General features: G+C 34.1%; 2 protein-coding genes across 3 annotated transcripts; one reads left to right on the top strand and one right to left on the bottom strand.

Moving 5' to 3' along the window:
• The first annotated feature begins 178 nt into the window (after positions 1–178).
• Positions 179–9590, top strand: LOC131162956 (AT-hook motif nuclear-localized protein 10). 2 transcript variants are annotated; one of them, XM_058119588.1, is made up of 7 exons: positions 179–387; positions 629–668; positions 1042–1597; positions 2700–2752; positions 4859–4990; positions 8572–8733; positions 8931–9590. In XM_058119588.1, the coding sequence occupies exons 3-7, from the start codon at positions 1090–1092 to the stop codon at positions 9168–9170; spliced, it is 1095 nt and encodes a 364-aa protein (XP_057975571.1). In that variant the 5' UTR covers positions 179–387; positions 629–668; positions 1042–1089; the 3' UTR covers positions 9171–9590. The 2 variants fall into 2 exon arrangements, with proteins under 2 accessions (XP_057975571.1, XP_057975570.1); XM_058119587.1 differs by lacking the exon at positions 629–668 and having other exon boundaries at positions 240–387.
• Positions 9591–9921: 331 nt separating this feature from the next.
• Positions 9922–27836, bottom strand: LOC131162954 (uncharacterized). Its single transcript, XM_058119586.1, has 5 exons — positions 27460–27836; positions 12222–12564; positions 11605–11876; positions 11121–11317; positions 9922–10550 (listed from the first exon to the last, which is right to left on the bottom strand). Exons 1-5 carry the CDS (start codon positions 27647–27649, stop codon positions 10101–10103), a joined length of 1452 nt encoding a protein of 483 aa, XP_057975569.1. The 5' UTR covers positions 27650–27836; the 3' UTR covers positions 9922–10100.
• Between the last annotated feature and the right edge of the window lie 65 nt (positions 27837–27901).

Raw genomic sequence — 27901 nt, 5'->3', positions numbered from 1 at the left:
ACTTGCCACTCGCTCATCAGATGCCCCATCCTTATCGTAATTCCGTGCAAATGTCTACGGTGTTGAGCGAGTGTGGACATTTTAATACTCGAGCGAAGAAACTATGGGTTTCTGAGAAAAAGAAAGAGTAATGAAGCGTTGGAGTTAATGCATTTACTTTATTATTTTAATTTTAATTTTTTTACGAAATCAAAAATAGGCCTGCTTTTACCTGCTTTTTAAATAAATAAAAAAATATAAATAAAAATATTCAGAATTCTCATATTTCTTTAGAAAAAAGCCTCCCGGCCTTCTTCGTTTTCCCTCCGAAACCCTAGAAATTTCTCCTCTCCTCTCTTCGATCTCTGTGTTTCCTCGCGAGCTGAAAAAATTTTCGCCAATTTATTGGTAATAAAAAGATTATTTTTTCGGTTTTTTACCTTTTTCGCGAGTTTTCTTTATTTTCTCCAGTTATTATTTATGGATTTTTAAAACTGTGAATTTCGAATAAAGGATTTTTTAATTTATTTTTGAGGAAATTTGTTCGTCGATGAGTTGGAAGATTTTTTTTTTTCTTTTTTCCATTTTCGTTTATGTATTCGGTTTTATTTTGATATATGTGTATTTTATTTTTTCACGATCTTTGCAGGGACTCGAAAATCTGAATTTCTTTTTGGGCGTAAAGCGAGGTTATGACTTGTAGACTTATTCAGTTTCAGTAATTATTGGTAGACTTCTTCGCGAGATTTGGGGGGGACAAGTTGGGTTTTTAGGGTTAGGGTTTAGGATATTCTGGACTGAGCTTACTTAGTAACTTAAATTTTGGATTAAATCAACTGAAAAAAGAATCTATGGTTTATGTTATATATATATATATGTATATTCTTGGATTGGCTGGGAGTGATTTGAAGTTTCTTGAGCTGGAGGATAAAATTAATTTCTTACCTTTTAATAGTTCCAGTGTAAAATCTTAATTTTTTATTTCTTGGATTTAGAGTGCCTGTACGAGTTCTAGGGTTTCTGATGATCTGAAGAAAAATGACATTTTGGCTATAAATTCAGGGGTGTTTGCGGAATTTTGATGGTGATATTGTCACCCACCGTATAATAATGTCGGGATCGGAGACAGGACTCATTGCGAGCAGAGAAGCGTTCGGCGTCGGACTACAGAAGAGTCCAGTTGTTCAGTCACAGCCGGTGATACAGAACATGCGTTTAGCCTTCAGCGCCGACGGGACAGCTGTGTACAAGCCCGTCCCCGGAGCTTCTCCTCCGTACAACCAGTCTCCCCCACCGGTGGGCAGCGAGGCTCCCGCGGGTGGCGCCACCGTACCGCAGGGACCGGCGCTCAACATGAACGCAAGCGGCGGCGAGTCAATGAAGCGGAAGAGAGGGAGGCCGAGGAAGTATGGCCCGGATGGCACCATGGGACTGGCGCTTACACCTGTGCAGCCCCCTGCGGCGCTTAATGTGGCCCAGTCTGGTGGCAGTGGCGGGGCATTTCCTTCTCCGCCGGCAGCTGCTCCATCATCAGCAGGAGCAGTCACGCAGTCTGGGTCGAAGAAAGCACGGGGCCGACCTCCAGGCTCCAGCAAGAAGCACCAAATGGAAGCTCTGGGTAATGGTTCTTTTGCCGTTTTAAGTTGTTAAGTATATTACTACAGTATCATGTGTGTTTGAGGCTTTGAGTGTTTCATTTATGATCTTGATTTTGGGTTTTTTAGTGCACTTTATATGCTTGGCACGTGCTAAAATTGGAATGTTTCAGCTGTTGGGTATTTTAGGCAACCCCTGTTTTTGGCTTGTTTTAAGAAATAATACCATTAGACTTCATTTGGATCAATTCAGAAAAAGGGTAAGGAAAAAAAGGGCTATTGAAATATAATTTGCAAATTGAGAAAAAAAAAATCAGTGTTAATGACAAACTATGCATGTTATATTATTTCTCATTTTTCTTCTATAACAAAATGAGAAAAAGTGATTTTCTTTTTTATATTTTCCCTTCTTTTTATTCTTTTCCAAGTCCCAAACTGAGCCTTATTACTATAGTAATAGTAGTAGTTGGTATTTTGAATTTTGCTGTGTGTTTTTCTGATAATTGGGTTCTGACAGGAAATGAACTGCATGTTGTGTGGATGTGATGTGCATGGGGTATATGATAATATATGATGATATAGACTATATGAGTAGATACCTCTGTTGAATAACAAATAAAGGGAATAGGGTTGTCCTGGAACTTGGGGGCTGTTTGATATGAGTCAAGATTCTTGAATGGGGAGATTACATATCTGCCCTTGCTTGCTCCTGTGCCTTTTGTCTCTGTATGGCTTCTTCAGTTGTCATTGATATTGATATATTGGTAGCATCACATGAGTTTGGCAACCATTTTTCATGATAATTGGCTAATTTTCTTGTTTTCTTTTTGGACATTTACTTTGTTAATTTTAAACTGTATTATTTTCCCCCTATTTTTTTTTTGTAAAATAATATTATTGTAATTTGAACCTCCTTATTGCCATTGAAAATTTCACTTTCATTTTATTGATGAGAAAAATATGAGTATTTCAGGTGCCCGTAAATTTCGAATTGAATTAGGTTCATTAATCTCTCAAGCATGCTTGCTAGTAGGATGGATTTGTTTGTTTTTTAATTTTTTTTTTCAGGTTTTCATACATGCACTTTTCATATGCTCCTGCCATGACAGACATTTGTATGTTCAGGATCTGCAGGGCTCGGATTTACCCCTCATATTATCACCGTGAAAGCTGGCGAGGTTCATTCCTTAAATAATCTGTTATTAACTACTGTTGGAAAGTTCATTTTCATGCAATTGAACCCATATATCATTCTAGGAATATTTTCTTTTGCTATAAAATATAGTTTGGCTGTTTGTGTGAATTATGTTGAGAATATAGTTGGCCCATGATGGATATTTGAAAATATATAATTCTCTTTCAATCATTTCTATGCATGTATAAATTATTTTCTGTGGTGTCTAATTGGCTGTACATGTCAAAGGGCTTTGAGATATAATTGTTTCTATTTATCTTCAATATATGTTGAAATCATTTACGATTTGTTGGGATCAAGGATTTTGATGGAAAAAAGGAAAATGAAAATGAGAAGGAAGCTCATTTTCCTTGTATTTTTCTCTTTATATCAAAAACTACTAAAAATGAAAATTTGTACTAATATGATTAAAAATTAAGGAAAATTAAACGTGAGTGATGTATCCAAATTTTTATTCACTGATTTGATATATTTTTTATTTTCTTTTTCAATTTTCTTGATAACCAAACTTAAGAAATTGGATTCCTTTATGTTTCCCTTTCCTTTTTATCATATTCTCCAAGTTCCAAATGGGGACTTAGCCATTAGTAAAACTTATATGATGACATTTCTTATTAAATTTTCATAACTGTTTGAATTTTAATAAATTTTTATTTTCATTTGAGGGACTTGCTTTATGTCTCAATATAGATTCTCTATCTTTTCTTGGAATCTTTCCACTGATTTATTTTTATGAAGGCTTAGTTTTATTTCTTCAATTCTTTTCTTGTTTTTGTTAAAAGATTTTCAAAAGCTTGCATACAAATGAAAGAGACATCAATATTTTATCTGAATATAGTTATGTTTGGACTTCAGTATGTGTTAGTAACATTATCTGAAGCACATGCACATACCAATGAACTTTTAGAAAAGGAAAAAATGAATTATTTAAGAATAAATCAAATATTTAGTGGAAATTAAATTTAAGTGGACTATTTTTTATTTGTCTTGTTTACAACAGTGATGTATTCCCATGTTTTATGTTTTTTAAATTTTCTTCCAACCCTACCAATATTGTCCTTCTAAAATTGGGCGAGTTTAAAAGGGAAAATATTTAGAGCAAGTTTATGTGCAATATTCAAATCACAGAGCAGTACTGTCTTTTATATATTCGCTAATTTCCTTTTGTATTTTTTCCTTTTAATAAAAATTTCGCCTTCTGTCTGTCATTTATTTTCCTTTCCTTTCAGCCTGCAGAAAATATTGTGTAAAGCAACTTAAAACAGAAAATTATACCATTTCTTAAAAAATTAATGATCAAATAAGTGCAAATACAAACTCAAATAGACCAAATGTTTGGAACAAAGAACTAGTTTGAATTAGTATTTTATCTTTATTTCATGTTCTAGAAGTTTGTCATATAGGAAGTCTATCTGCAAATTTAGTTTAGCTCCCATTTTTTAACCATAAAGGAGTGTACCTTTAAGTTTGAAACAAATTTTCTAACTAGATATATAACTTAAAATCCAAAAAACTCTTGAAGCTTGATTCAATTACTTAAATCATTATATTTCAGAATTCACTTTTACTAGAACAAATTTATTGTACATACAATTAAAAAATAATGAAAATATTTTTTGAATGGATTTTTATTATTTATTATTATTTTTTTGATATTTTATGGTATTGTAATTTTAATTATATGTTAAATTCATATGATAATTTAATTTTAATTAAAAATTATGTATAAAAACAATGTTTTAATCCAAAAAATTTAATTATGATAAAAAATATTCTGGTTATAAGTTGTCAAAACAACTGAAAATCATTAATTTTTTTTTCTAGTTTATCAAAAATAGTTAAAAGCTGACAATAGAATGAGAAAACTGGCAATGTCAACAAATGCTTATAATTTGTTTGTTTACCGTAACAAAACAGAAACGATACCTAACCCTGAAATAAGTGAAGAAAAATGGTAGAAATGGAGTTCACAATCTGAAATTAGCAGCAGCAGTTTGACTGTTGGGGGTTTGAATCTCAGCTTTGCAGTTATATTGAGTTAATTGTGGAATTAGTCACCAAGTTCATTGACAGCTTTCCTCCCTCCCAGGATGTATCATCAAAGATAATGTCATTTTCCCAGAATGGTCCCAGGGCTGTTTGCATCTTGTCAGCAAATGGTGCTATATCTAATGTCACTCTCCGCCAACCAGCGACATCCGGCGGATCTGTAACTTACGAGGTTTGCTAGATTATGAACCTTTTAAATTATTTTAAAAAATAATCTTGTGTTCTAGAGCTCTCAAGTCTCAACTTGCAAATACTTTTTTCTGTTTGTATTTAACGATACTTGAAGTTGATAATGTATGCTCACATGAAGACGTGGCAAAGTCTTTGAACCGTCATGAGGAAAAGTTAGCCTGTTCATTTATAGAAAACAATTTTCTTCTCTTTTTTAATTTTTTCAAAGATTTATAAAAAATGTCATCTTGTTTTTTGGTTTTCCCTAGTTTTCCATCATTTGTATTAAATACTCCTAAAACAACTTTTCTGATGTTTTTTGCCAGTATTCCACATAAAATTTGATGGCCTGCTCAGTATCATTTCTAGTTTCTACTTTTGTTGTAGTAGAGTGGATATGGAGGCGGTTTCAATTCACTTGTTTGCATTGTTGATTTTCAAATTTTAGTTGGTTTTTAGCTGTTTTGGAAAGGATTAAAAACCAGATGCTTCCTGTGGCAACTTCTTACCCCTGTAATTTAGTGTCCATAATTCACTTTTGTGGATTAAATCTTTGTACACACAATATTTTTTTAAAAATAAATTAGTTAATATTAAAACTTCTTTAAGTTTATAAGAAAAATTATCAAAAATATACATTTAACTTTTCAAGCTTTGAATACAAAAGGATTGTTCTTGCAGTATTGGGGAGTTGAGCAAAAAAATATGGTCAAGTAGTTACTATTTGTTTTTATAATATTTTGTAGTTTGTTTTACTTTATACTGTTTGTCACTTGTCAGTGTAAATATACTTTAGTTAATGCAAGATAAAAAATTTAATTTCTAGTAATTGATTTATTACAGTTTAATAGTTGAACCATTAAACTGTTTAGTGCTTGGTGATGACAAATTTATGGTGATTGAAAGATGCTGTGATATTAATTGTTGTTTGATCCAACAATCAAAATGAAACATGAACATGCAGTTAAGATTTTTAATTTGTTTTGATTTTGAGAATATAATAAAACAGGTTGCCAATTTTTAGGGTGGTTTGATATTATTTCTGTTTTTTTTTTTGTTAGCATCAATGTGTTTGCTTGCATTGGTAGTTTTTAGTTTTCTTTGTTGTTTTTTGATTGTTGTGGGAAAAAATTGAAAACTAAGGGGTTGTTCGGTATCACTATAAAAAGTTTACAGAAATGAAAACTAAAAACCAGACATAGAAACTAAAAATTAGAATCCTGCTTGGTTAATATTTCTCAAATTAAAATAAATTAAAATTTTAATTTAAAAAATGCTCATTTTTGTCTTTAAATCAAATAATATTATCAAAATATAATTAAAATAATTAAATTACAGAATAATACATTAAAAAATACTATAATAAAAATAAAATTATTATTAATTATTTTACTTAATTATTATACTTTCAAATTTTACTTTACAATAAAAAAATTTTATTGGACATGATATTTGAACAATAGTAAAAATATTTTGTAATTGGTATTATTATTATTTTTTGAAATTTACATATGTTTTTATTTTAATTATATCTAAATTTATATGATTATTAAATTTTAATTTTAAAGTATATAAAATGAATAATTTAATAAAAAAATAATTTTTTTGGAGATTAAAAATTTTGGCAAGAGGTTGCCAAAACAAATGAAATTCATAAAATCTAGGTTTCACTTTTTTCACAAGCAACTGAAAATCAGCAACAGAAAAAAGAAAACTGACAACATAAATAATCGTGTTTTTATAATCTGTTTCTTCATTGTGCAAAAATTAAAATAGAAAACAGAAAACAACAATAATACCAAACAGACTTTAAGGAGTTCTTTGGTGTCACTTTTTTTTATTTTAATTTTTTCCTGATTTCATTGTTGTGTCGTTAAAAAACAGATGGCAACAATGGACTTGTCATTGTGATGACTTTTTAGCTGTTTTGCTAAAAAAGAAAAATTAGAGTTTATGGTTTTAGGTTGTGGTTGCCACTTGCCACAGCACTAGAAATCACTTTTGTTGATTATATCATTCTATATATAATTTTTAAATTTTAAGTAATCTTTTAAAAAAAAATTAGAATAGAATTCTCAAGTGAATTTAAAATAGAATAGAGATAAAAATATCCAGAAATTTTTATAATTTTGGAAAAATAATACTAGTCTTCAAAATAAATTTTCATCATTTTTTGATTTTCTTATGTAATAAGAAAAAATAGACATGATTTTAGTTTAGTTTTCAATTTGTTTCAGTTTTTGGAATATTAACCAAATAGGTTGCTAGTTATAAGATTTTACTCTCTCTCTCTTTTAAAGATAACTTCTGACAGTGTAATGGTTTTTAGTTGTTGTGATAATTCATTTTTGTGTGTTTAATAATTTTGTTTATCATATTTTTAATTCAGAAAAGAAAAATAATTTTTTGGTAAATTTAAGATAAAAATAATAAAACATTCATAAATAATAGAACTCTGAGAAAAGAATAAAATTCATCCAGAAAATATATCAACATTGTCATATGCCGTAAGATTGTTCTTGAAGCACTAAATAGAAGAAGGTTTGGAAATAAACAACAAAGTAAAATGATCGTAAGTAATTGTTACTTTTTATTTTAGTTTTTTTCTAATTTGTTTTCTTTTGCATTTTCATTATTCTAGTCATTCATTTTAGTATGCTATCTAAGGACAAAAATGAATATGTTTTCAATTAGGTTTGTGATTTGTTTTTTAATTTTTAACTCTTTGTTTTTGTTTTAATTTTTGACAGTGATATCAAACAACCCTGTAGTTTTTGTTGGTTATAGTTTTTCATTTTCATATATTTTTTTGGACAGTGATGCCAATTGGCAACAGAAAACTAAAATGAGATTTTTGTAATTATTTGAAAAACTAAAAAAGAAAATGAAAGGGAGGTCTCCCAAGTGTACAGGCCCATAATATTTATTCTTCTTCTTCTTCTTCTCAGATTGCCTCCATCCCTGTCTGCTCCATGTGGGAGGGAGTGGTGGCATGTGCCTCGTCTGAAATGACATGATTTCATTGTTCATTAATTTAAATGACATTACAATTCTACTTATCTGGGGCATGCTGTGAGCCTTGCCCATTCCAGTCAGCTGGTTGTTACAGGGATTTGATATGTCCACAATCTGAGAAGTATACACATGCTCCTTTACAGTTTTCTCTTTGAGAAGGTTTAGGCAATGAGAACCTGCGTGCTGTATGTTGGTAAATGTACAATATAATCTCCAGGAGTTTAATAACCAAATTTTATAATTGACCTTGAACTTTTTAGACAAGTGCAAAATTAAGTACAACCCTAATTTTTTGTTAGGGCTCGTAAAGTATATCAAAGTTGCAGTATATTAGTATTAGTAACATTAGTGCCTTTTTTTGGTTTTCCTAGAATGTTGATCAGAATCAACCTTGAATCTTGTTGAAAATAATTCTGGATATCTCGGGATCAATGTTTGAAACATAAGCCAACTATAGGAGTACTGGATGGTGAGACACCATGGGGATTGAAGGTGTGAAAGTAGATATTAGACCTCCAATGATCCATCTATACTGATTTATCTATTTACTTGTATTTTGCCATGCAGGGTCGGTTTGAAATTCTGTCGCTCTCTGGTTCATTTCTACTATCAGAAAGTGGTGGCCAACGTAGCAGAACTGGGGGCCTAAGTGTGTCGTTGGCTGGTCCAGATGGTCGCGTTTTAGGTGGTGGTGTGGCAGGTCTTCTAACAGCAGCTTCCCCAGTTCAGGTCCATACACTTGTGCTGTTTCAACTTTCAGTCTTTTGCAGAAACTTGCAGAGGAAACAAATATATTTTCAACCGTTGCGCTCACTCCAATTGTGCATGGTTGATGATATGACACGATTGTTTAAAAATTGTTTAATATATATTTTAAACATAACAATAAGAGTGGCGACGACGACAACATTATTTTCTTATTGCAGGTAGTTGTGGGTAGTTTTTTAGCAGATGGTCGGAAGGAACCGAAGACAGCAAACCAAATGGACTCTTTTTCTGCACCCCCAAAACTTGCCCCAGGCAGTGGTGCAACTGGAGCCAGCAGCCCACCATCGCGTGGAACCCTCAGCGAATCTTCTGGTGGGCCTGGGAGCCCACTTAACCAGAGCACCGGAGCCTGCAATAACAGTCATCCCCAAGCCATATCTAGCATGCCATGGAAGTAGCTTCTTGCAATCAGTGGTTTTCTTTTATTTAATTATTTTAACTAATTTTTATAGTAGTGTTGAGATATTTGGTTGTGTTGCTAATTTCTTTAGGCCCTGTGGTTAGAGACCCATTTGTAATGTAAGGCCTCTGTATGTTTGTGCACGATAAGAACTTAAGGTCACTGCCCAGCTGAGCTTGGTGGTATGTTGAGCGTACATGTACGTCGCGAGTGCCGCCCTCTGCATTTTCGAGGTTGTCTTTGTTAAAAATTAGGAAGCATTAGTTCATCCAGTTTTTAGAATGAGATGTTGGTTAGTTTGTGTTGCCTTTGTGGTCATTGTCGCGTATCTTGTTGCCGTTCACATGTTTGGTACCAGACTTCTTGTTCATCTGTTAATCAAGGCTTAATACAGTTCCACATCTTAAGCAGGGTGATATTTGATTAGGTTCCCTTTTATCTGCTGTCTTTGCTTTGGTGGGCTATTCTTCTTGTGCCTCTTTTCTGTCCATAATGAACTTTTAAGTTTACTGAAAAAACAGGACAAAAAGGATTTATGAGATTTTATTCCATTACTCCCGTTTTGTGCTGCCATATTTTTTTTATTTTCAGCAGATGTAGTTGCTTGTTCAAGCCTGATATGAACCTAATTTCGGTATTTTATGTTTGAGAATAAGGCGAGGATGCATTTTCATGAAAAATTGGATTACCAAAGAAATAGGTGTAAGCATTATAAATGTTTAAGGAATCTTTGAGATGAGATATTGAAATTTTATGGAAACAAAATAAAATTCAAATTAAGTACCTATGAAGATTGAGCCAAGGTTTACACCCAATCACCAGAATTTTGTCTCCACCTCTCAGGCTATAAGATTTTACAAATAGTATTTAGAGCAAACAGAAGGGGCAATAGAAATTACAGTGACACATGCTGCGAAGGAAAAAACTTTCACAATTCAGCAACGCAGTTCTGGGCTCTCTTCAACAAATACCGCAATGAAAATATCCCAAGTACAAAAGTCTGGAAAAACCACCCTCTCGAGTTTGCAGGATCGACCCTTTTGGCAAGATGCCATGCATATATGGCCTCACCAATATGCAATGCTAAAGATAAAACATATATCATCTTCAGTGCCCACATCGAGCGGAAAAAGAAAAGCCCTACGCCTCTAACCAGTCGCACAGGTCCAACATGTGGCAAGTAAGCAGCAGAGAAGAGTGCAGCCATTCCAATCACACAGAACAGCCATGTATATATGGTTGGCCCATCCAGGCCTCTCCTTTTCCTCTCCTTCCAGTATGAGATGGTTGCAGCCATCCCTTCTTTAGGACTCACCATTGGCACATAACCAAGCTCCTCTCTTGCTTTGAGGATAGAGAAGTGATGTGTAACACCAACCTGCAGACGAGAAACATCATGGATTTTTAATTTGTCAAAGAATTACAAAAAAAAAAACATCTTCCTTTTTTCCCCTAGTTTTTACAAGTTTTCCAACATTTGCATGAAAACCATAAAACAACTTCTTGATGTTTTGACTAGAATCACACTTCTACTTATGTTTATGCACGATGCATCTCCCCGCAAGAAAAGAAAAATAAATGAATTAAGTAAAATGGGAGATGTATCTAACAAAAGATGTTTTCCACTTTCCCATACAAATTTGGAAACTGGAAAATAAGGTGGTATACTTTGTAGTTATTTAGAAAACTGAAAAGGAAAATACAGTTTTCCATGAGTGAACAGGGCCCAACTGTTTTCCATATCTAAAAAAAGCACAATTAATCTGCAACAGGTGGGGAACACAGAGGCCTGTGTCTAACAAATTGAAAATCAGGGTGTATGCTAATAAGCACTTGCCATTGCACCAAATCTAACCTTCTATCTCAGCAAGAACATTTCTCTGAAAACAAACATGGTAGAATGAATTTTGCAAGTCAGCATGAGAATTCAAGAGATGAGATAACAGACCTTGTATGCTTCAGCAGGAAGGATGAGAGGCTGAGGAACCCACCATTGATTCAACCATGGATACAAAAATGTATAGATGGCTTCGAAAGTCTTTCCCAGGCTGCAAGCTTTGGAGACACTTACTGAAGACTCTGGCAGGTCATACTCCAGGCTTCTGAGCAGAGGGCGGATGAATTCAAAACTGTTGACTGGATCGCCTGAAAAAAATTGCATTTAAGTAACAGCTCTGGTAATGTTCTGACTTGAGGGAAGAAAAATCATCTTAGTATTTCATCCTTTTCAAATTCTTTATGTTAAGCAGTATTCTCATCGATGAAACAAAAGGAGCAACCCAACAAGGTTTCCATCTTTATCAGGGCCAAGATTTTGGATGGTAATTAAACCTTTTAAAATTTTCAGTTACTGGAAACAACATTGACAAATAGATCTTTAGCTGTAGCAGTTCTAATTTTCTTGAAAGTAGTAATAGATCATTAGTTATTACCATCAGATATGAAGTAGGGCTGGCCAGCAGCTATTGGATGTCTTCCTTTTCCAGGAATGTCATCCAAAAGTCCCATGCTTGCTAATACTAGTGCCAGTACAAGGTTATCCACATAAACCCAGTCTGTTTTCACACCTGCATAACCAATTACAAATGGCAGCAGCCCCCATTTCGAAAGAAATATTATCCTCGGAAGGTGCCTCTCTTCGCCCGGTCCATAGATAGCAGCTGGACGAACTGCACAGGTATAAAGACATTTCCCATTCTTCTTCCTAGCAGCAAATAAATAGTCTAATAGTCTACCATAACTCAGTCATGACTGCAAAAATAAATGAGCTTCTGAGGCTATAAAGCACAAAACCCATGTCGAGGATGTAAGTTATGAGACATGTTTGTTCATTCAGAGTACCAGTTACAATGTGCAGGAAAATGATAACCAGAAAATTTACATAGCATTTGGAAAGATGATTTTCGAAGAATTTGGACTTCTGTGAATTTGAATGAGTTTTAATACAAATTTGCATAGTTTTAAATTCACAGTCCAGGATTTTGTGTTCCCAAACACAACATTGGTTGAGTATGTTTTATCTTTTATTTGAGATGAAACTTCCACTTACTTGAAAGGACGACCATTACTCTTGAGAATCAACTGTTCAGCAATAGATTTACTACGGCTGTATGAATCGACATGAGAATCTATAGGGAAATAATGTAAGGTTTCATTGCCATTGAGAATTTCTTGTCCTCCAAACACCACATTGTATGTGCTCACATAGACAAGCCTTCTGATCCCAAACTTAAGGCAAGCATCCAACACATGGCAAGTTCCATTTATATTCACCTCGTCAACACGCCCCATTTGAAGCATTTCTTTTCCTGACATCCCATATGAAGCAAGGTGGAAAACACAATCTGCACCACATAGAGCTCTCTCCACATCTTCTTTGCACCTGACATCGCCTATAGCCACCAAAAAAAAAAAAAGAAAGAAGAAGAGGACATTTTATCAAACTCATTCTTAACTTCTTTAAAAGAAACCAAATACAATGAAAGCATTAAACTTGATGAAAGCATAACTGGTCATTAATGGACTAGGACTTTTGGGTCTTCAGCAACAAACTGCAGAACTGAAAAGAGAGGATAGAATTGGGCAAAAACTTTGTCCTACAGTAGTTCTCCCAACCATGGCAACTCCACAATTTCAAGTAAATATCAAGGATATGTGTGATCAGATGTACTGTTAGGAAATTTAATACAATATAACAAATAACTTAAATCATATACAAACATGATTCACAATTAGGTTGAGACACGAATATCTCGCTCTCTTTAAGGAGATTCAAGCTCTCAGCAGTTTTTTGGCTTAGCACACAAACCAATGCAGCTAGGGGTATAAGTGAGCCAAGCTTGCTCACGAACTACTTGGACTCAACTCATTCTCTAACTCGATTTGACTCGACTCGATTCTACTCGAGTTCAAGCTCAATAATAGTACTCGAGTCAAGTTTCGAGCCTAATCGAGCTTTTTAATTTTATTATTTTTATGCTCTCTACATCATATAATATATATTTTATAAATTTATTTAGTATTATATGTACATTAAATATTTAATGTTAATTTATAATTGAGTCGAGCTTAATCAAGTCAAGCTCGAGTTTTATAAACTCGTAACTGAGTTGAGTTCGAGTTTAACAAATTATGAGATCGATTGAGTTCGAGCATTTTACTGTGTCGACTCAACTCGACTCGAATACACCCCTAGGTGCAGCAATACTCCACTTGACTTGTTTCCTCCAGGATACAATAATCGATTTGAATCGTATAACTCTCCAATTTTGTACAAAAGGAAGAGTCTAAAGCTCCACAAAAACAACACCTTTCTTAAGTTGTCAAACTCTCTAAATTCGGATGATAGGATAGTATGATGAGAAAAAATGTAAAGACTGCGTAAAGATTATACATAGAGCCAACGCTATTGGATTCTATTTATAGGCATACTGGATCTTTCATTATTTATACACTTAACAAGTAGGATGTATCTAAAATAAATACACATACTTAAAATCAAGGCACATTCACATAAATGATTCATGGATTTATGAAACACATGAACGAATGAATTGACTCAATTAAGTGTAGACACATTTCTTATTCCAAGATACATGCCCTTTCCCGAGAGAAACTATTCAAATACACTAAAAATTCCCCCCCTCATTTTAATATTATGTATGTAGTATGCATGTAGAAAATTTAACAACCAAATAGGGGCAATTATGAATAATGAAGGTGTGCTCTGCATTGAATCTTCACTTAGTGAGCAATAATCTTTACTCTAGAGTCAATAGTGGTCTTAGACTTGAATTATGACTGCTTAAGAGAAACAAAGTATTACTGCTCACACATAAAGATCCAAATGTTAACATAAGCTTTAATAGCCAGCACATTTCGGCCTTGTGCTAATCCTAGTTTCATGGGCATATTTGAGAATAAGCCCAATTCATAGAGAGTGGCCCCATTCTCATGCTCATATAGGTGAAATTTGTCAAGGGTGCTCTTGTAACTTTAACACCCCACTCATAAAAGATACAAATTATCATTAAGAGTTTTAAAAACTCAACCACCCCCGTTACAAGATAAATGCACTTATACCATAGGGGTGAGTTTACAATAATAGTGCATTTCTTATGACCACCATATGATTCATTCTTCCCATTGAATCCAATTATAGGATTTCTAGTCCTTGGGCCGGGTATCCTCATACGTGGTTCATGATTTTATAGGCTTTAACCTTATTCCCTCTGATGTAATCCAGACCCTTTTAATTACTAAGGCCTTAGTTAATGGATGTGCAAGATTCTTAGAAGATCTTATATAATCCACATTAATGATGTCACCACTCAAATATGATCTCACAATATTGTGCTTCCTTCTTATGGGTCTAGATTTATCGTTATAAAATAATTTTTTACTCTACCAATTGTAGGTGCTATCACAATAAATTATGATAGGTGGTATTAGCTTTTCCCAAAATGAAATTTCATATAACATATCTTTTGGTCAACATGTTTTCTCACTAGCTGATGCTAAAGCAATTAACTTAGCTTCCATAGTTGAGTTAGCAATTATTGTTTGTTTTTAATATTTTCAACAAACAACATCATCACCTAAAATAAAAATATAACTAGTGGCAAAGAGGGAATCACCTGACAAAACATTTCAATCGGCATCACAAAAAGCCTTAAAGTACTACATGATACTTGGCAAAAAATAAGCCATAACCCTTGGTACCAACTAAATATTTCATTATATACTCAAGAGCATTCCAATATTCACTTGCTAGAAAATATATTAAGTACTCCTATTGCATATGCAACGTCAGGTTTAGTTAAATCAATTGTATATGTTAGGCTACCGACAATACTACTATATTCCTTTTGATTAATAACTTCATATTCACTCTCAATTAGAAATAAATGATTAGTTGCATCAAAAGGAGTAGAGACATTCTTACACTTATCATAGTCATATTTATTCAAAATTTTATTGAAAAATATACCATCGCATGATCTTGTAATTTTCATTCCTAAAAGAACATTAGTCTCACTTAAATATTTTATATCAAAATGTTTTTTGAGTATATCTTTCGTTTTATTTATGATATGCAAATTTAAACAAAACATTAGCAAGCCATCTACATAGAGACAATAATAACGTATGAGAAAATAGATATACTTGTCAAGCTCATTTGTTTTATATCCATTCTTAATCATACAGAAATCAAATCTTTAATGCCACTATTTTGGAGCTTGTTTCAAACCATAAAACAACTTATTTAACTTTATTTTCTTGGATAGGCTCTATAAAACCTTCAAGTTGGTCTATACAAATTTCTTCACCTAGGTCTCCATGTAAAAAAGCAGTTTTTACATCCATTTGATAGATTAGTATATTATAAATTGCTGCAATCATAATTAATAGTCTAATGGATGTACTCCTAGAAATCAGAGAAAAATTATCAAAAACATCAAGATCTTTGTTTTGTTTAAAGTATTTGGCTACAAGATGAGCTTTATACCCTATGATTTTACAACTTGGTCGTATATCTATCAATTTCCATGTGTTATAAACCAGAAATTCCATCTCATCATTCATAGCTTTTTTCCAAAAAATTGCATCAGGTGATGTTAATGCATCTCGTAAGGCAATTTGACTTTCCTCTAAGACATAAAGAAAATAGTCAGGACCAAAATCCTTTTCAACTCTAGCTCTTTTACTCCTTTTATGTTTAATCTCAAAATCCTTTTTATTCTTTAAATTAAGATTAGATGAGCTAGGTTCTAAAACACTACTACTACTAAAATTTTGGCCCCCACTATTTTTAGGCTTAAAAGGAAATTTCTCTTCATTAAAAACTGCATCACATGATTCAAAAATAGCATTATTCTACAACAACAACAACAAAACCAAACCTTAGTCCCAATAAGTGGGGTCGGTTATATGAATCCTTTTTTGCCAATTTATGCGATCATGAACCATTTCTTTTGATAGATTCAAGGATATTAAATCTTTACTCACTATCTCCTCCCAAGTTATTTTAGGTCTATCCCTACCCTTTCTACTGCCCCCCATAATAACTAAGTCACTCTTCCTCACAGATGCACTATAAGACCTACGTTGCAAGTATCCATACCATTTGAGTCGTCCCTCCCTTATCTTATCTTCTATAGGAGCTACACCTAACTTGCCACGAATATGTTCATTCCTTAATTGATCTTTCAATATTATACCACTTATCCATCTAAGCATTCTCATCTTGGCAACTTTACTTTTTGGATATTATGTTTCTTCGTCGCCCAACATTCCGATCCATATAGCATAGCTGGTCTTATAGCTGTCTTATAAAACTTCCCTTTCAATTTTAAGGGTATTCTACGCTCACATAGCACACTTGAAGCACTTTTCACTCTATGCATCACATCATCTTCAATTTCTCATTCAGCTTGTATAATAAATCAAAGGTATCGAAATCTACAAGTGCTATTTATTTCTTCATCATCAAGTTTAACTTTGTCTCCAATATTCCTCCTATCATTACTAAAATTACATTTCATATATTCTGTTTTATTTCGACTTATCCTAAAGCCTCTAGATTCCAAAGCTTCTCTCCATACTTCTAACTTAGCCTCTACTCCGTCCCTAATTTCGTCAATTAATACAGTATCATCTGCAAACAACATACACCATGGAACCTCCTTTTGAATACTCTTAGTCAATTGGTCCATTACTAAAGCAAAAAGATAAGGACTCAAAGCAAATCCTTGATGTACACCTATGGTAATTAGAAATTCTCTAGTTTCTCAATCTATAGACCTTACACTAGTCATTACTCTATCGTACATATCCTTAATGATATTGGTATACCTACAACATACACCCTTTTTTTCTAAAACCCACCATAGAACTTCCCTAGGTATCCTATCATATGTTTTCTCAAAGTCAATAAATATCATATGCAAGTCCCTCTTCTTTTCCCTAAATTTTTCTATTAATCTTATTAAAAGATAAATAGCTTATGTGGTAGATCTCCCAGGCATAAAACCAAATTGATTTTCTGAGATCTTCGTTTCTAACCTTAATCTTTGTTCAACTACCCTTTCCCATAGTTTAATTCCACGATAGTTATTACAATTTTGAATATCTCCTTTATTTTTGTATATAGGTATTAAAGTGTTTTTCCTCCATTCATCTAACATTTTCTTAGTTTTTACAATTGTATTAAATAAATTAGTTAACCATATAATTCCGTTATCACCCAAGCATTTCCAAACTTCAATTGGATGTTATCTGGTCCCATAACTTTCCCATTTTTCATCTTTTTTAGAGCAAACTTAACTTCGTTAACTCTAATTTTGCGAATAAATCTTATATTTTTAGCATTTTCCTCATTTGACAATTCTAAGTTTAAGCTTTCTATTTGGTTTTTGTTACACAACTTACTGAAGTAACTTCGCCATCTTTCTTTAATATCTTCGTCCTTAACCAAGACAATATCATTCTCACATTTTATATATTTTACATTTCCTAAGTCCTTGCTCTTCCTTTCTCTAGGTTTAGCAAGTTTAAATATATCTCTTTCCCTTTCTTTTGTACCTAATCTATCATACAAACTATTAAATGATCTATATTTAGCTTCACTAACGGCCCTTTTTGCATCTTTTCTTGCCTTCTTATATTTTTCAAAGTTATCTCTACTTCTACATTTTTGCCACGTTTTATACTAAATTCTTTTTGTCGTTATGATTTTTTGTACATCTTTATCCCACCACCAACTCTCTTTGTTAATCGAGAATCTTCCCCTTGATTCACCTAAAATCTCTTTTGCTATCTTTTTAATAGAGCTAGCTAATCTATTCCAAAAAGTATTTGTATCTATCCCATCCTCTAAGGTCCAATCTCCATCTTTGATCATTTTATCTTTAAATTTTATTATATTTTCTCCTTTTAGGTTCCACCATCTAGTTCTCCTACACTAGTTTATTTTATCCTTTTTCTTACATTTTTTAATACATATATCTAACACTAAGACTCTATGTTGTGTGGTTAGGCTTTCACCTGGAATAACTTTACAATCCTTGCATGATAAACGATCTACACTCTTAGTTAAAAAAAATCTATTTGACTTCTATTTTATCCACTTTTAAAGGTTATTAAGTGTTCTTCTCTCTTCTTAAAGCAAGTATTCATTATACTAAAATCATATGACATAACAAAGTCTAAGATTCATCTCCCCAGACTCATTTTTGTCTCCATATCCATATCCTCTATGAATCCTCTCATAATTTTTATTATCTCTTCCAACGTGTCCATTCAGATCTCCTCCTATAAATATTTTCTCAGTCCTTGGTATGCCTTGTATAATACTATCCATATCTTCCCAAAATTGTCTCTTAAGATTTTCTGCTAAGCCAACTTGAGGAGCACAAGCACTAATGATATTTATTATTTCTTGTCCTAATACCATCTTGATTTTTATAATTCTATCCCTTACTCTAGTTACATCCACAACGCTATCTTTTAAGTTTTTGTCGATAATAATGCCTACTTCATTCTTATGTTTTTCTTTTCCAGTATACCAAAGTTTAAATCTTGATTTACCGATTTCTCTAGCTTTCTCCCCCACCCACTTAGTTTCTTTAAGGCAAATTATATTAATTCTTCTTCTAATCATTGTATCCACAATTTCCATGCTTTTACCCGTAAGTGTCCCTATATTCCAAGTTGCTAATCTAATCCTAGTTTCCTAAACTAATATCTTTACCTGTCCACGTCCAGAATGATGCAGGAACCCTCGCATCTTTGACACCGTACTTGGGCGCCGACACGGTGCGTCGCTTCAGGGTGACGACTTAGCTCACCCTCGCCCACTTTTCGCTACACCTGGGTGGTTCAAGTGTAACGCGTCGCTCGTAGGGGACGCCCCGACAAATATTTGGTAAGGATTCATATCAGAATGATTTGACAAATTTTACGCTGGCTGTTAGCTACCTAACGCAACCCTCCTCCTTAACCTGGGTTTGGGACCGACTATGTATGAAAAAATTAGGACATTAAGTGCATCATAGGCAGAGTTAAATAGCATTATTCTCAATGTTTAAAAATCTATAAGTTGAACTATTAATAGCATGTCCAAGAAAAACACAAGTAGAAGCTCTAAACACCTAATTTAGGCCTTTTAGGGTCTGTAAGACTAGCAAAAGCTAAACAACCTTAAACTTTAAGGAAACCTAAATTAGGCTTATGCTCTCTCCAAAGTTCAAAAGGTGTAACTACGGTCTTTTGTGTGGCACTCTATTTAAAACATGACAAATAGTTAAAACATCTTCTCCCCAAAGATTAGGAGGAGCACTTGATTCTATTGCATAGCATTAGTCAAATTTATTAAAGTTCTATTTTTCCTTTCAGCTATGCCATTAGAAGCATGTGATAAGGTGGAGTAATTTCATAGTCTATTCCTAGGGATTGTGCAAATGTAAAGATTCAAACTCACTGTTCCTATTGCTTCTAATTCTCTTCATTTTTCTATCGAATTGATTTTTCAACTTTGAGGAGAAAAGTTTTAAATTTTTCAAAAGCCTTTCTTTTATTTTTCAACAAATAAACATGCGTATATTTTGAAAAATCATCAATAATAGTGATAAAATATCTATTTCCTCCATGAGTTAAAATTCCTTAAAAAATTCACACAAATTTGCGTGAATTAAGTTCAACAATTCGATACTTCCCTTAAAACTTTTATGAGGCCCTTTAGTTAACTTAGCTTTACTACATGATTCACATTTTTCAAAATCCTTTCCAACATTCGGGAATTAAATCCCAAATTACTCATGGTTTCTACATATCTACTATTAATATGAAATAAATGAGCATGTCAAAAATTTAAGGAAGAAAGCAAGTAAACAAAACTTGAGGATACTTTATTGTCATTCTCAATGCTTGATTTAAACATCCCATCACAAACATAACCTTTGCCCACAAATATCCTTCTCTAATGGAAGGAGTCTAATACACATCTTTTAATACTAACATCCTTTCAAATGTAAACTTAAATTCAACCTCACCACTACCAAGCACTAGGGTGGTATGTGAATCACCAAGCATAATGGTTTTAGGTTCCTTAAAAGGAGTGTACAAATTTAACCAAGTTTTATCATAATAAACACGCCTATTAGCACCTGAGTCACGCCACCACCCTTTAATACTATGGCCCATATTTATTTCTGTAATTATTGTCACAAATGTAAAGTTCAATTCATCCTTATTACTTACTACCTAGCACTTAGGTGGTGTGTGAATCACCAAGCATAATGGTTTTGGGTTCCTTAAAAGGAGTGTACAACTTGAACCAAGTTTTATCATAATAGACATGTCTATTCGCACATGAGTTTGGCCACCATCCTTCAATACTACTCATTGTCACAAATGGTTCCTCAACTATCTTGACTTGAGCATTAGGTTCACATTTTCAAAATTTGCAAATTCAAGCAATTTGCCCACTTTTAATAGAAACAAAGCAAATATTGTTATTTTTCTTGTTTTGATTATAAAGGGGTCCTTGGTTCCAATTATTTTGATTAGGGTTGCCCCTATTAATTCTGTGAGGTCTACCATTATTTTTCATATTTTTCTTCTTAGGCTTTAATTAAAGGTTTTTGGAAAATTACCACTACGAAAAGTAATTAAAGCATTATGTTCGAAAGTAATTAGATTTACCTTTGTGATATTACCACTATTGGTATTACCATTGTTTTCCTGCATAAGTGCATTTTGCCCTTTTACCTCCTCTACTCAGATTTGAGTGATCAACTTTTCGAGAGACATCCTTCTACTTGTGGCGCATGCTATTATGAAATTCTCTCCAAAATGGGGGTAACTTGTCAATAATTCCAGCCACCATAAGATTGTCTCCAATCTCGATGCCTTTGGATGCAACTTCCACGACTATCATTTGAAAATCTTGCGCTTGCTCTGCAACCCATTTTCCGTCCACCATTTGATAGCAAAAAAAATCAGCTAGCTGCATATTTCTCGCTCTTGGCTTCTTAGTATCATACTTATTTAGCAAAGCCTTCCATATTTTCTTTGCAGAGGAATAAATAGTATCATAATAATCATAATAATGATCAGCAAGATAATTTAAAATATAGAGTCGACATTTATACTCATCTTTCACATATTGTTCCAACTTTTCATGGTGATCGACCAACTCTATCTTCATTCATGTTGTTTGTATTGATTTTGTTCGGATGCTTCTTAATGAGAACATGGGCAACCTTGAGGAGACTAAGGTAGAAGAGCAACTTGCCTTTCTATCTCTTGAAATGGGCTACTGCTATGGTAATTTAGTCATTTAACATTATTATTACGTAATTGGAAGTAACCAATTAGGTTTATGATGAAACCTAGAAATCGATCACTGATCTAATTTGAGTACCTCTACAGGATAGACCTCAATAGAAAACTGAAGTATGTGTTAGAGTTAAGTTAGTAAGTGTGAGTCAGTAAGGGTATAATGCTTATTGGTATTATACTTGCATATATTATAAATAGAGACCTGTCATTGAAGCTAGGAATTCCAGTTTACCCAATTATTCAACATGGCATCAGCACAATTCTGAGACCTAAACCCTAATTGTTACAACCACCATCAAAATTGAAGCCTAAAACCCTAAATCCGATGCATGTCTACCATCATAGAAGAATTTCCAGCAACACTATAGCCCTAGAAAACAGCTAGCAGCTTCCAGAAGGCAAACCAGTTGCTGGAAATTTCCTGGGTGACACTGACAGTTCAGGAACACAAAATCTACTATAGACTTTGCAAAAACAACACCATAGTCACCCACAGACACTGTTGAGCTTCTCCCCACTGAAATCCCATCTCCAGGCAGTGCCCCACACGACCTCACGCGCCGGTCGAAGGCTGCCAGGGTCAACCCCATGCAAAGGCACGTGAAGCTACTTTCAAGCATGTTTTTGGCTTGAGTTCATCCAGCAGTGCTCGAAACCCTCTATAAACATATTAATGGAGTTTTTCATGATGGTTTTTGTCCAAAGATCTCACCTTTTTTAATTGCTCAGGTGCGACACCCGAGGAATGGTTGTTTGATGCTTCGTGGAGCTGTTTGTCAATGGTTGTTGAGTTTATTAAGCCTAAAATAGTGGGATTTTCTGTTTTCTGATTCAATGTTCTAATTCCTTACATATACCAAAATATCAAGCTGTTGCACATGTGTTTTGCTCAAATATACAATCTTTGTTTTGATCAAGCACTCATGGTTTACTTAGTTGTTGTTTCGTGACTCTCTTGGAGCAGTAATAGTGTTCATAAGCTGTTTTTGTGAGGCTGAGACAGTGTTATATAAGTTTTTTGGTGATTTGTCTGTGGTAGTTTTGGTGGTTCACCTCTCCAATTGTTACAGTGCTGTGTGTTGGTGTCTTGGGGTTGTGTCTGAGTTTCTTGGTGCTGCGGCAGCCTTGTACTGATTTCTTTGTGACTCGTTCATGGTGGGTCACCTTGTTTGTGGTTGTTCTGATTGTTACAACAATTAATCATGTTATCATAAGTCTAAGTTTGTGACTGTTGGGAAAGAGTTTGCAAATCCCAAAAAGTATGGTTCCCTCGTTAGTCACTTGCTTGAGTGAACCACGTATTGTGACTAAATTAGAGGAGGACTATTCAAGGTTTCTACAATATCAATCATCTCAACAAGCATCTAATCACATTGCATCTTTTTCCAAGAGAGGCAATCCTACAACCTGTATGTCATTTGGTATTTTTTTCACTAGTCCTTGGGTTATCAATTCTGCTGCCACTGACCATATAACAGGTGCAAACAACTTCTTTTTCGATCTCTAATATCCTAAAAATCTACCTCAAGTCACCCTTAGTGATGTGCCCAGCATCGCTGTCAAGGGAATAGAAACAGTAAATCCTACTGCTTCCATCTCTCTTTCTTATATTTCATACATTACTAAATCCCCTTTCAATCTCAGGACAATTAGTAAGCTTACGAAGTTAATAAATTGTCCTGTCACTTTCTTTCTTGATTCTGTGGTTATTCATAATATGAAGATAAGGAAGACAATTGACATAGGATGTGCGGCTCATGGGCTTTACTACTTTGAGTTCGCTTTCTCCTCTCATTGCTTACACAGCCACAACTACACCACTTCAAATCCATTGTCGCCTTGGTCATCTGTCCTTGGACAAGTTGAAAGTTTAAACAGCTAGTTCCTACATTGAGTTATGTGTCTAATATTGAGTGTAAGACTTGTCAATTGGGAAACTATCATGGAGTTCCCATTGCTTTCTGGGTCAACAAACACGTGGTTAGTCCTTTCATGCTAGTCCATTCCTATATTTGGGGTCCTAGTTGTGTCCTGTCGAAGTTGGGATTTTGGTACTTTGTTACATTTCTTGATGACTACTCCAGGATGACTTGGTTATATTTGAAAGATTGTTCTAAGTTGTTTAATATCTTTTGGGCCTTATGTTCTCAAATAAAGACTCAATATGATATGTTGGTCAGGACTTCGTAGTGATAATGCTAAGGAGTACTTTGGTACCCAATTTATACCCATATGATTAATTCTAGTATGATCCATCAATCCTATTTTGCCCACACTTCACAACAAAATGGAGTTGCAGAGCGAAAAAACAAACATATTCTTGTAGTCACTCATACCCTATTGTATCAAGTGAGTGTCCCCAAAGTTTTTGGAGTGATGCTATGCTCACAACTTGCTCCCTCATCAATAAAATGTCATCCTATGTCCTTGGTGGTAAAATCCCACATTCAGTTATCTTCCCTAAAGCTCCTTTGTTCTCCCTTCCTCATATATTCGACTGTGTCTCCTTTGTCCATCAGTTAACTCTAGGAATGGATAAGTTGGATCCTCGTGCTATTAAATGTATTTTTCTGGGCCATTCCTATAGTCAAAATGGATATCAATGTTATAGCCATACTTTACATCGATTTTTTGTCTTTGTTAATATCATCTATTTTGAGTCTACACCATACTACTATGATTCCTTGAGTTTTGTTGACCTTGATGAGTCCCTTCCTTTGCCTTGCCTTCCATATCTCAACCTATTTTCTGTGCTCAATCCTATGTCTTCATCCAAATTAAGTCCTTCTCGTCATTTAGATCATCCCAATTTGCAGGTATACACACAACAACTCAAGGGAGGAGAGCCTCGTCCAACTTTTACTACTGTGCCTCTAGTTCTCTTGTCAGATGATCTAATTTCCCATGATGTTGAACCTCCTATAGTTGTTTGGAAAGGTAAATGTACTTGTACCCAACATCCAATCTCTAATTTTGTTTGTTATGATTTCTTGTCACCCTTATATTATTGTTTCATTAGTACTCTGTCTTCTTTTATGCTTCCAAAATATATTTTTGCAGCCCTATCCCATTCTAGGTGGAGGACTGCAATGGTTGAAGAGATGCGTGCGCTACATGATAATGATACTTGGGATTTGGTACCTTTTCCTCTTGATAAGTCTATGGTTGGTAGTCATTGAGTGTACAATGTGAAAGTCAATCCAGATGGTTTTGTGACTCGTTTGAAGGCCCACCTTGTTGCTAAGGGATATACTTAGGCGTACGGTTTGGATTGTTCAAACACATTCTCTTCAATCGATAAACTTACCTTAAGACATTTGTTCATCTCTAAAGCCACTACTTGTCATTAGTCCCCACATCAATTAGATATGAAGAATGCTTTCCTACATATTGATCTTTATAAGGAGGTATATATGGAGCAACCACCTGGATTTGTTGCTTAGGAGGAGTTAGGCTCATTGTGTTGGCTTAAGAAATCATTATATGGATTAAAATAATCTCCCAGAGCATGGTTTGGCTAATTTAGTGTTGTAGTACTTGAGCTTGCCTCCGACGGTGTGTAGTAGATCACTTTGTACTTTATCGTCATACTCCATTTGGCAAGATTTTGCTTATTGTGTATGTGAATGACATTGTGATCACTGGTGACGATGATCGAGGCATTCATGATCTAAAGCTTTTCCTACTAAGTAAGTTTCAGACCAAGGACTTGGGACCATTAAAGTGCTTCTTGTGTATAGAAGTATCGAGATCTTGTAAGGGAACAATCTTGTCACAGAGGAAGGATGTTCTTGATCTTTTAGATGAGATAGGATTGTTGGCATACAAACTTGTTGATACACGCATGGATCCCAATAGTAAGTTAGTGTCAGATATGGGTGATTTGTTGCCTAACTCAGGATGGTATCGGAGACTTGTTGGAAAGTTGAATTATCTTATAGTCACTATAATAGATGTATCCTTCGCAACAAGTGTTGTGAGCCAATTTCTCGATTCCCCGAGAACAAGTCACGAGGATACAGTAATTCACATTTTGAGATATCTCAAAGATGCACCAGTAAGAGGTCTTTCATATTAGGATTGAGGTCACACTCATATTAAGGGATATACAGACACAGATTGGGTCATATCGTCTTTCGAAAGAAGATCCACAACTGGGTACTGTATCTTTGTCGGTGGTAATTTGATGTTTTCGAAAAGTAAGAAACAAACTATGGTGTCTAGGTCAAATGCTAAGTCAGAGTATAGGGCTATGGCGCATACTACATGTGAACTTGTTTGGTTGAAGAACATGTTGAGAGAACTAGGTTTTTGACATTCTCAGCCTATGGAGTTGATGTGTGATAATCGACTTGCTATTCATATTGCCTCCAACCCGGTCTTCCGTGAACAAATAAAGCATACTGAAGTTTATTTGAGAGAAACTTGTATAGAAGCTCATTACAACCACTTATCTAAAGTTTGAGTTTCAGCTTGCTAATTTATTCACAAAAGCATTAGGAGGTGCTCGTGTGAAATTCATTTGTAACAAGCTAGGAGCATATGACATTTATGCTCCAGCTTCAGGGGGAGCAATGGTTATTTAGTCATTTAGCATTATTATTATGTGTTTGAGTTATGTTAATAAGTGTAAGTTAGTAAGGCTATCATGGTCATTGGTATTGTACTTCACATATATTATATATAGAATGAGGGGTCTTATCATTGAAGTTAGGTCTTCCATTTTACTCAATTATTCAACAGCTCCTTTAAATCGAAAGGGATTGTTGAGATCTCCAACATTTTCATTGAGTTTTTCAACTATAGGCTCCATATATTGAATCTCCTTTAAATTGTTAGGAAATTCAATACGAATATAATAAAAAACTTAAACTCAAATCAAATATAAACAACATCACAATTAGGCTGAGGCATGGACATCTCACTCTCTTTAGGAGATTCAAGCCCTCTGCAATTTTTTGGCTTAACTCACGAATTGGTGTAGTAGAACTCCACTTGACTTGTCTCCCCTAGGATACAACAACCCGATTTGAATCACATGACCCTCCAAATCAGTACAAACGGAAGAGTCCAAAGCTCCATAAAATAAATATTTTTCTTAAGTTTTCAAACTCTCTAGACTCGAATAATAGGATAGTATGATGAGAGTAATGTAAAGAGAATTATATAGAGATTATGCATAAAGCTAATGCTGTTGGTGTCTATTTATAGGGACACTAGAACTTCATTATTCATACACTTAATAGATAGAATGTATCTAAAATAAATAGATACATACCTAAAATCAAGGTACACTCACATAAATAATTTATGAATTTTTGACATACATGAATGAATGACTCAACTAAGTGTAGATACATTTGTTATTCCAAGGTACATACCCTCTCCCAAGATACATTCACTTCATCTATAAAATAATAATATTAAAATATTAAAATACACTAGCAAATGCTTTTACATATTTATTATAATTTGGATCGTAGTCACCTCTTGGGTCTTCTACTGAATTGAGACACAGGATTGATTGTCCATGTTTTTCGATCTAGGCAATTCTGTCAGGACTTCAATCTAACAACTCAGTTTCATTCTCAAATCCCAATCACACATTCAGATAACAAAATGGGTAAAAATTATTATAGCCTAACAGATTCTTCAAACAGAAAAGGATCAATCAATCGACACTTAAGACTAGATAAGTTAACTCGAACACCGAACCTATTCCTCACGTTCAATTTTTCAAACCAGACGAAAAAGAATCACTCATCAATGATTAATTGAGAATGAAATTCAGAACAAAATTCAACATCAAAATCAAAAATCTACGAGAGACAAAACTCCAAACCCTAAATTGAAGTCCATTCGACCAGAAAAGCAGAAAATGGAAATGCGATAATGATGAAGAAAAGAATCAACAAATAAAAGAAATAGGGCGAACAGTTAGGGACCTTGAATGAAGTGGACATTGTGAGCCTGGAGATCGCGGAACCAAGGGGAGTTGGATCGGAGGTCAAGGGATCGAACCTGGCGAGCTCCCCGCCGGACGAGCTCGATGCAGAGAGCGGAGCCCACGAAACCCAACCCTCCCGTCACCACGAAGGTGTCGCCTTCAATTCCTTCATTCTCACTTAGATGCATTTTGTTAGCCGGCCGCCGATCCTCTGCCGCTGACCGTCGGTCAACTCCAAACAATCAGGACACCTGCTGTGCAAGAGTAGACTTCGGCAGAGAAGATAAGTAGCTTATTTAATATAAAAAAATAAAATAAAATAAAATACTAATTGCTTTAGAATTTTATAATTTGTAAAAGAAAATAAAATAAAATACTATTTGTTTTAGAATTTTAGAATTTTATTTCAAAAGGCATCTCATAAGAAGTATACCATGAGA

Source organism: Malania oleifera, chromosome 8, assembly GCF_029873635.1.
Source record: "Malania oleifera isolate guangnan ecotype guangnan chromosome 8, ASM2987363v1, whole genome shotgun sequence".
Classification (NCBI taxonomy): Eukaryota; Viridiplantae; Streptophyta; class Magnoliopsida; order Santalales; family Ximeniaceae; genus Malania; species Malania oleifera.
The sequence above is the reverse complement of the archived record's forward strand: the minus strand, read 5'-3'. Positions and strand labels throughout refer to the sequence as shown.

Bases quoted from the DNA above. Each gene is read 5' to 3' on its own strand.
- LOC131162956 (XM_058119588.1), top strand. From the start codon at position 1,090: ATGTCGGGATCGGAGACAGGACTCATTGCGAGCAGAGAAGCGTTCGGC. The intron at 4,991-8,571 runs GTTTGCTAGATT...TTTGCCATGCAG, and splicing joins GCGGATCTGTAACTTACGAG to GGTCGGTTTGAAATTCTGTC. The intron at 8,734-8,930 runs GTCCATACACTT...TTCTTATTGCAG, and splicing joins CAGCAGCTTCCCCAGTTCAG to GTAGTTGTGGGTAGTTTTTT.
- LOC131162954 (XM_058119586.1), bottom strand. From the start codon at position 27,649: ATGCATCTAAGTGAGAATGAAGGAATTGAAGGCGACACCTTCGTGGTG. The intron at 11,318-11,604 runs GTAATAACTAAT...AATTTTTTTCAG, and splicing joins GCCCTACTTCATATCTGATG to GCGATCCAGTCAACAGTTTT. The intron at 10,551-11,120 runs GTCTGTTATCTC...TCTCGTCTGCAG, and splicing joins TTCCTGCTGAAGCATACAAG to GTTGGTGTTACACATCACTT.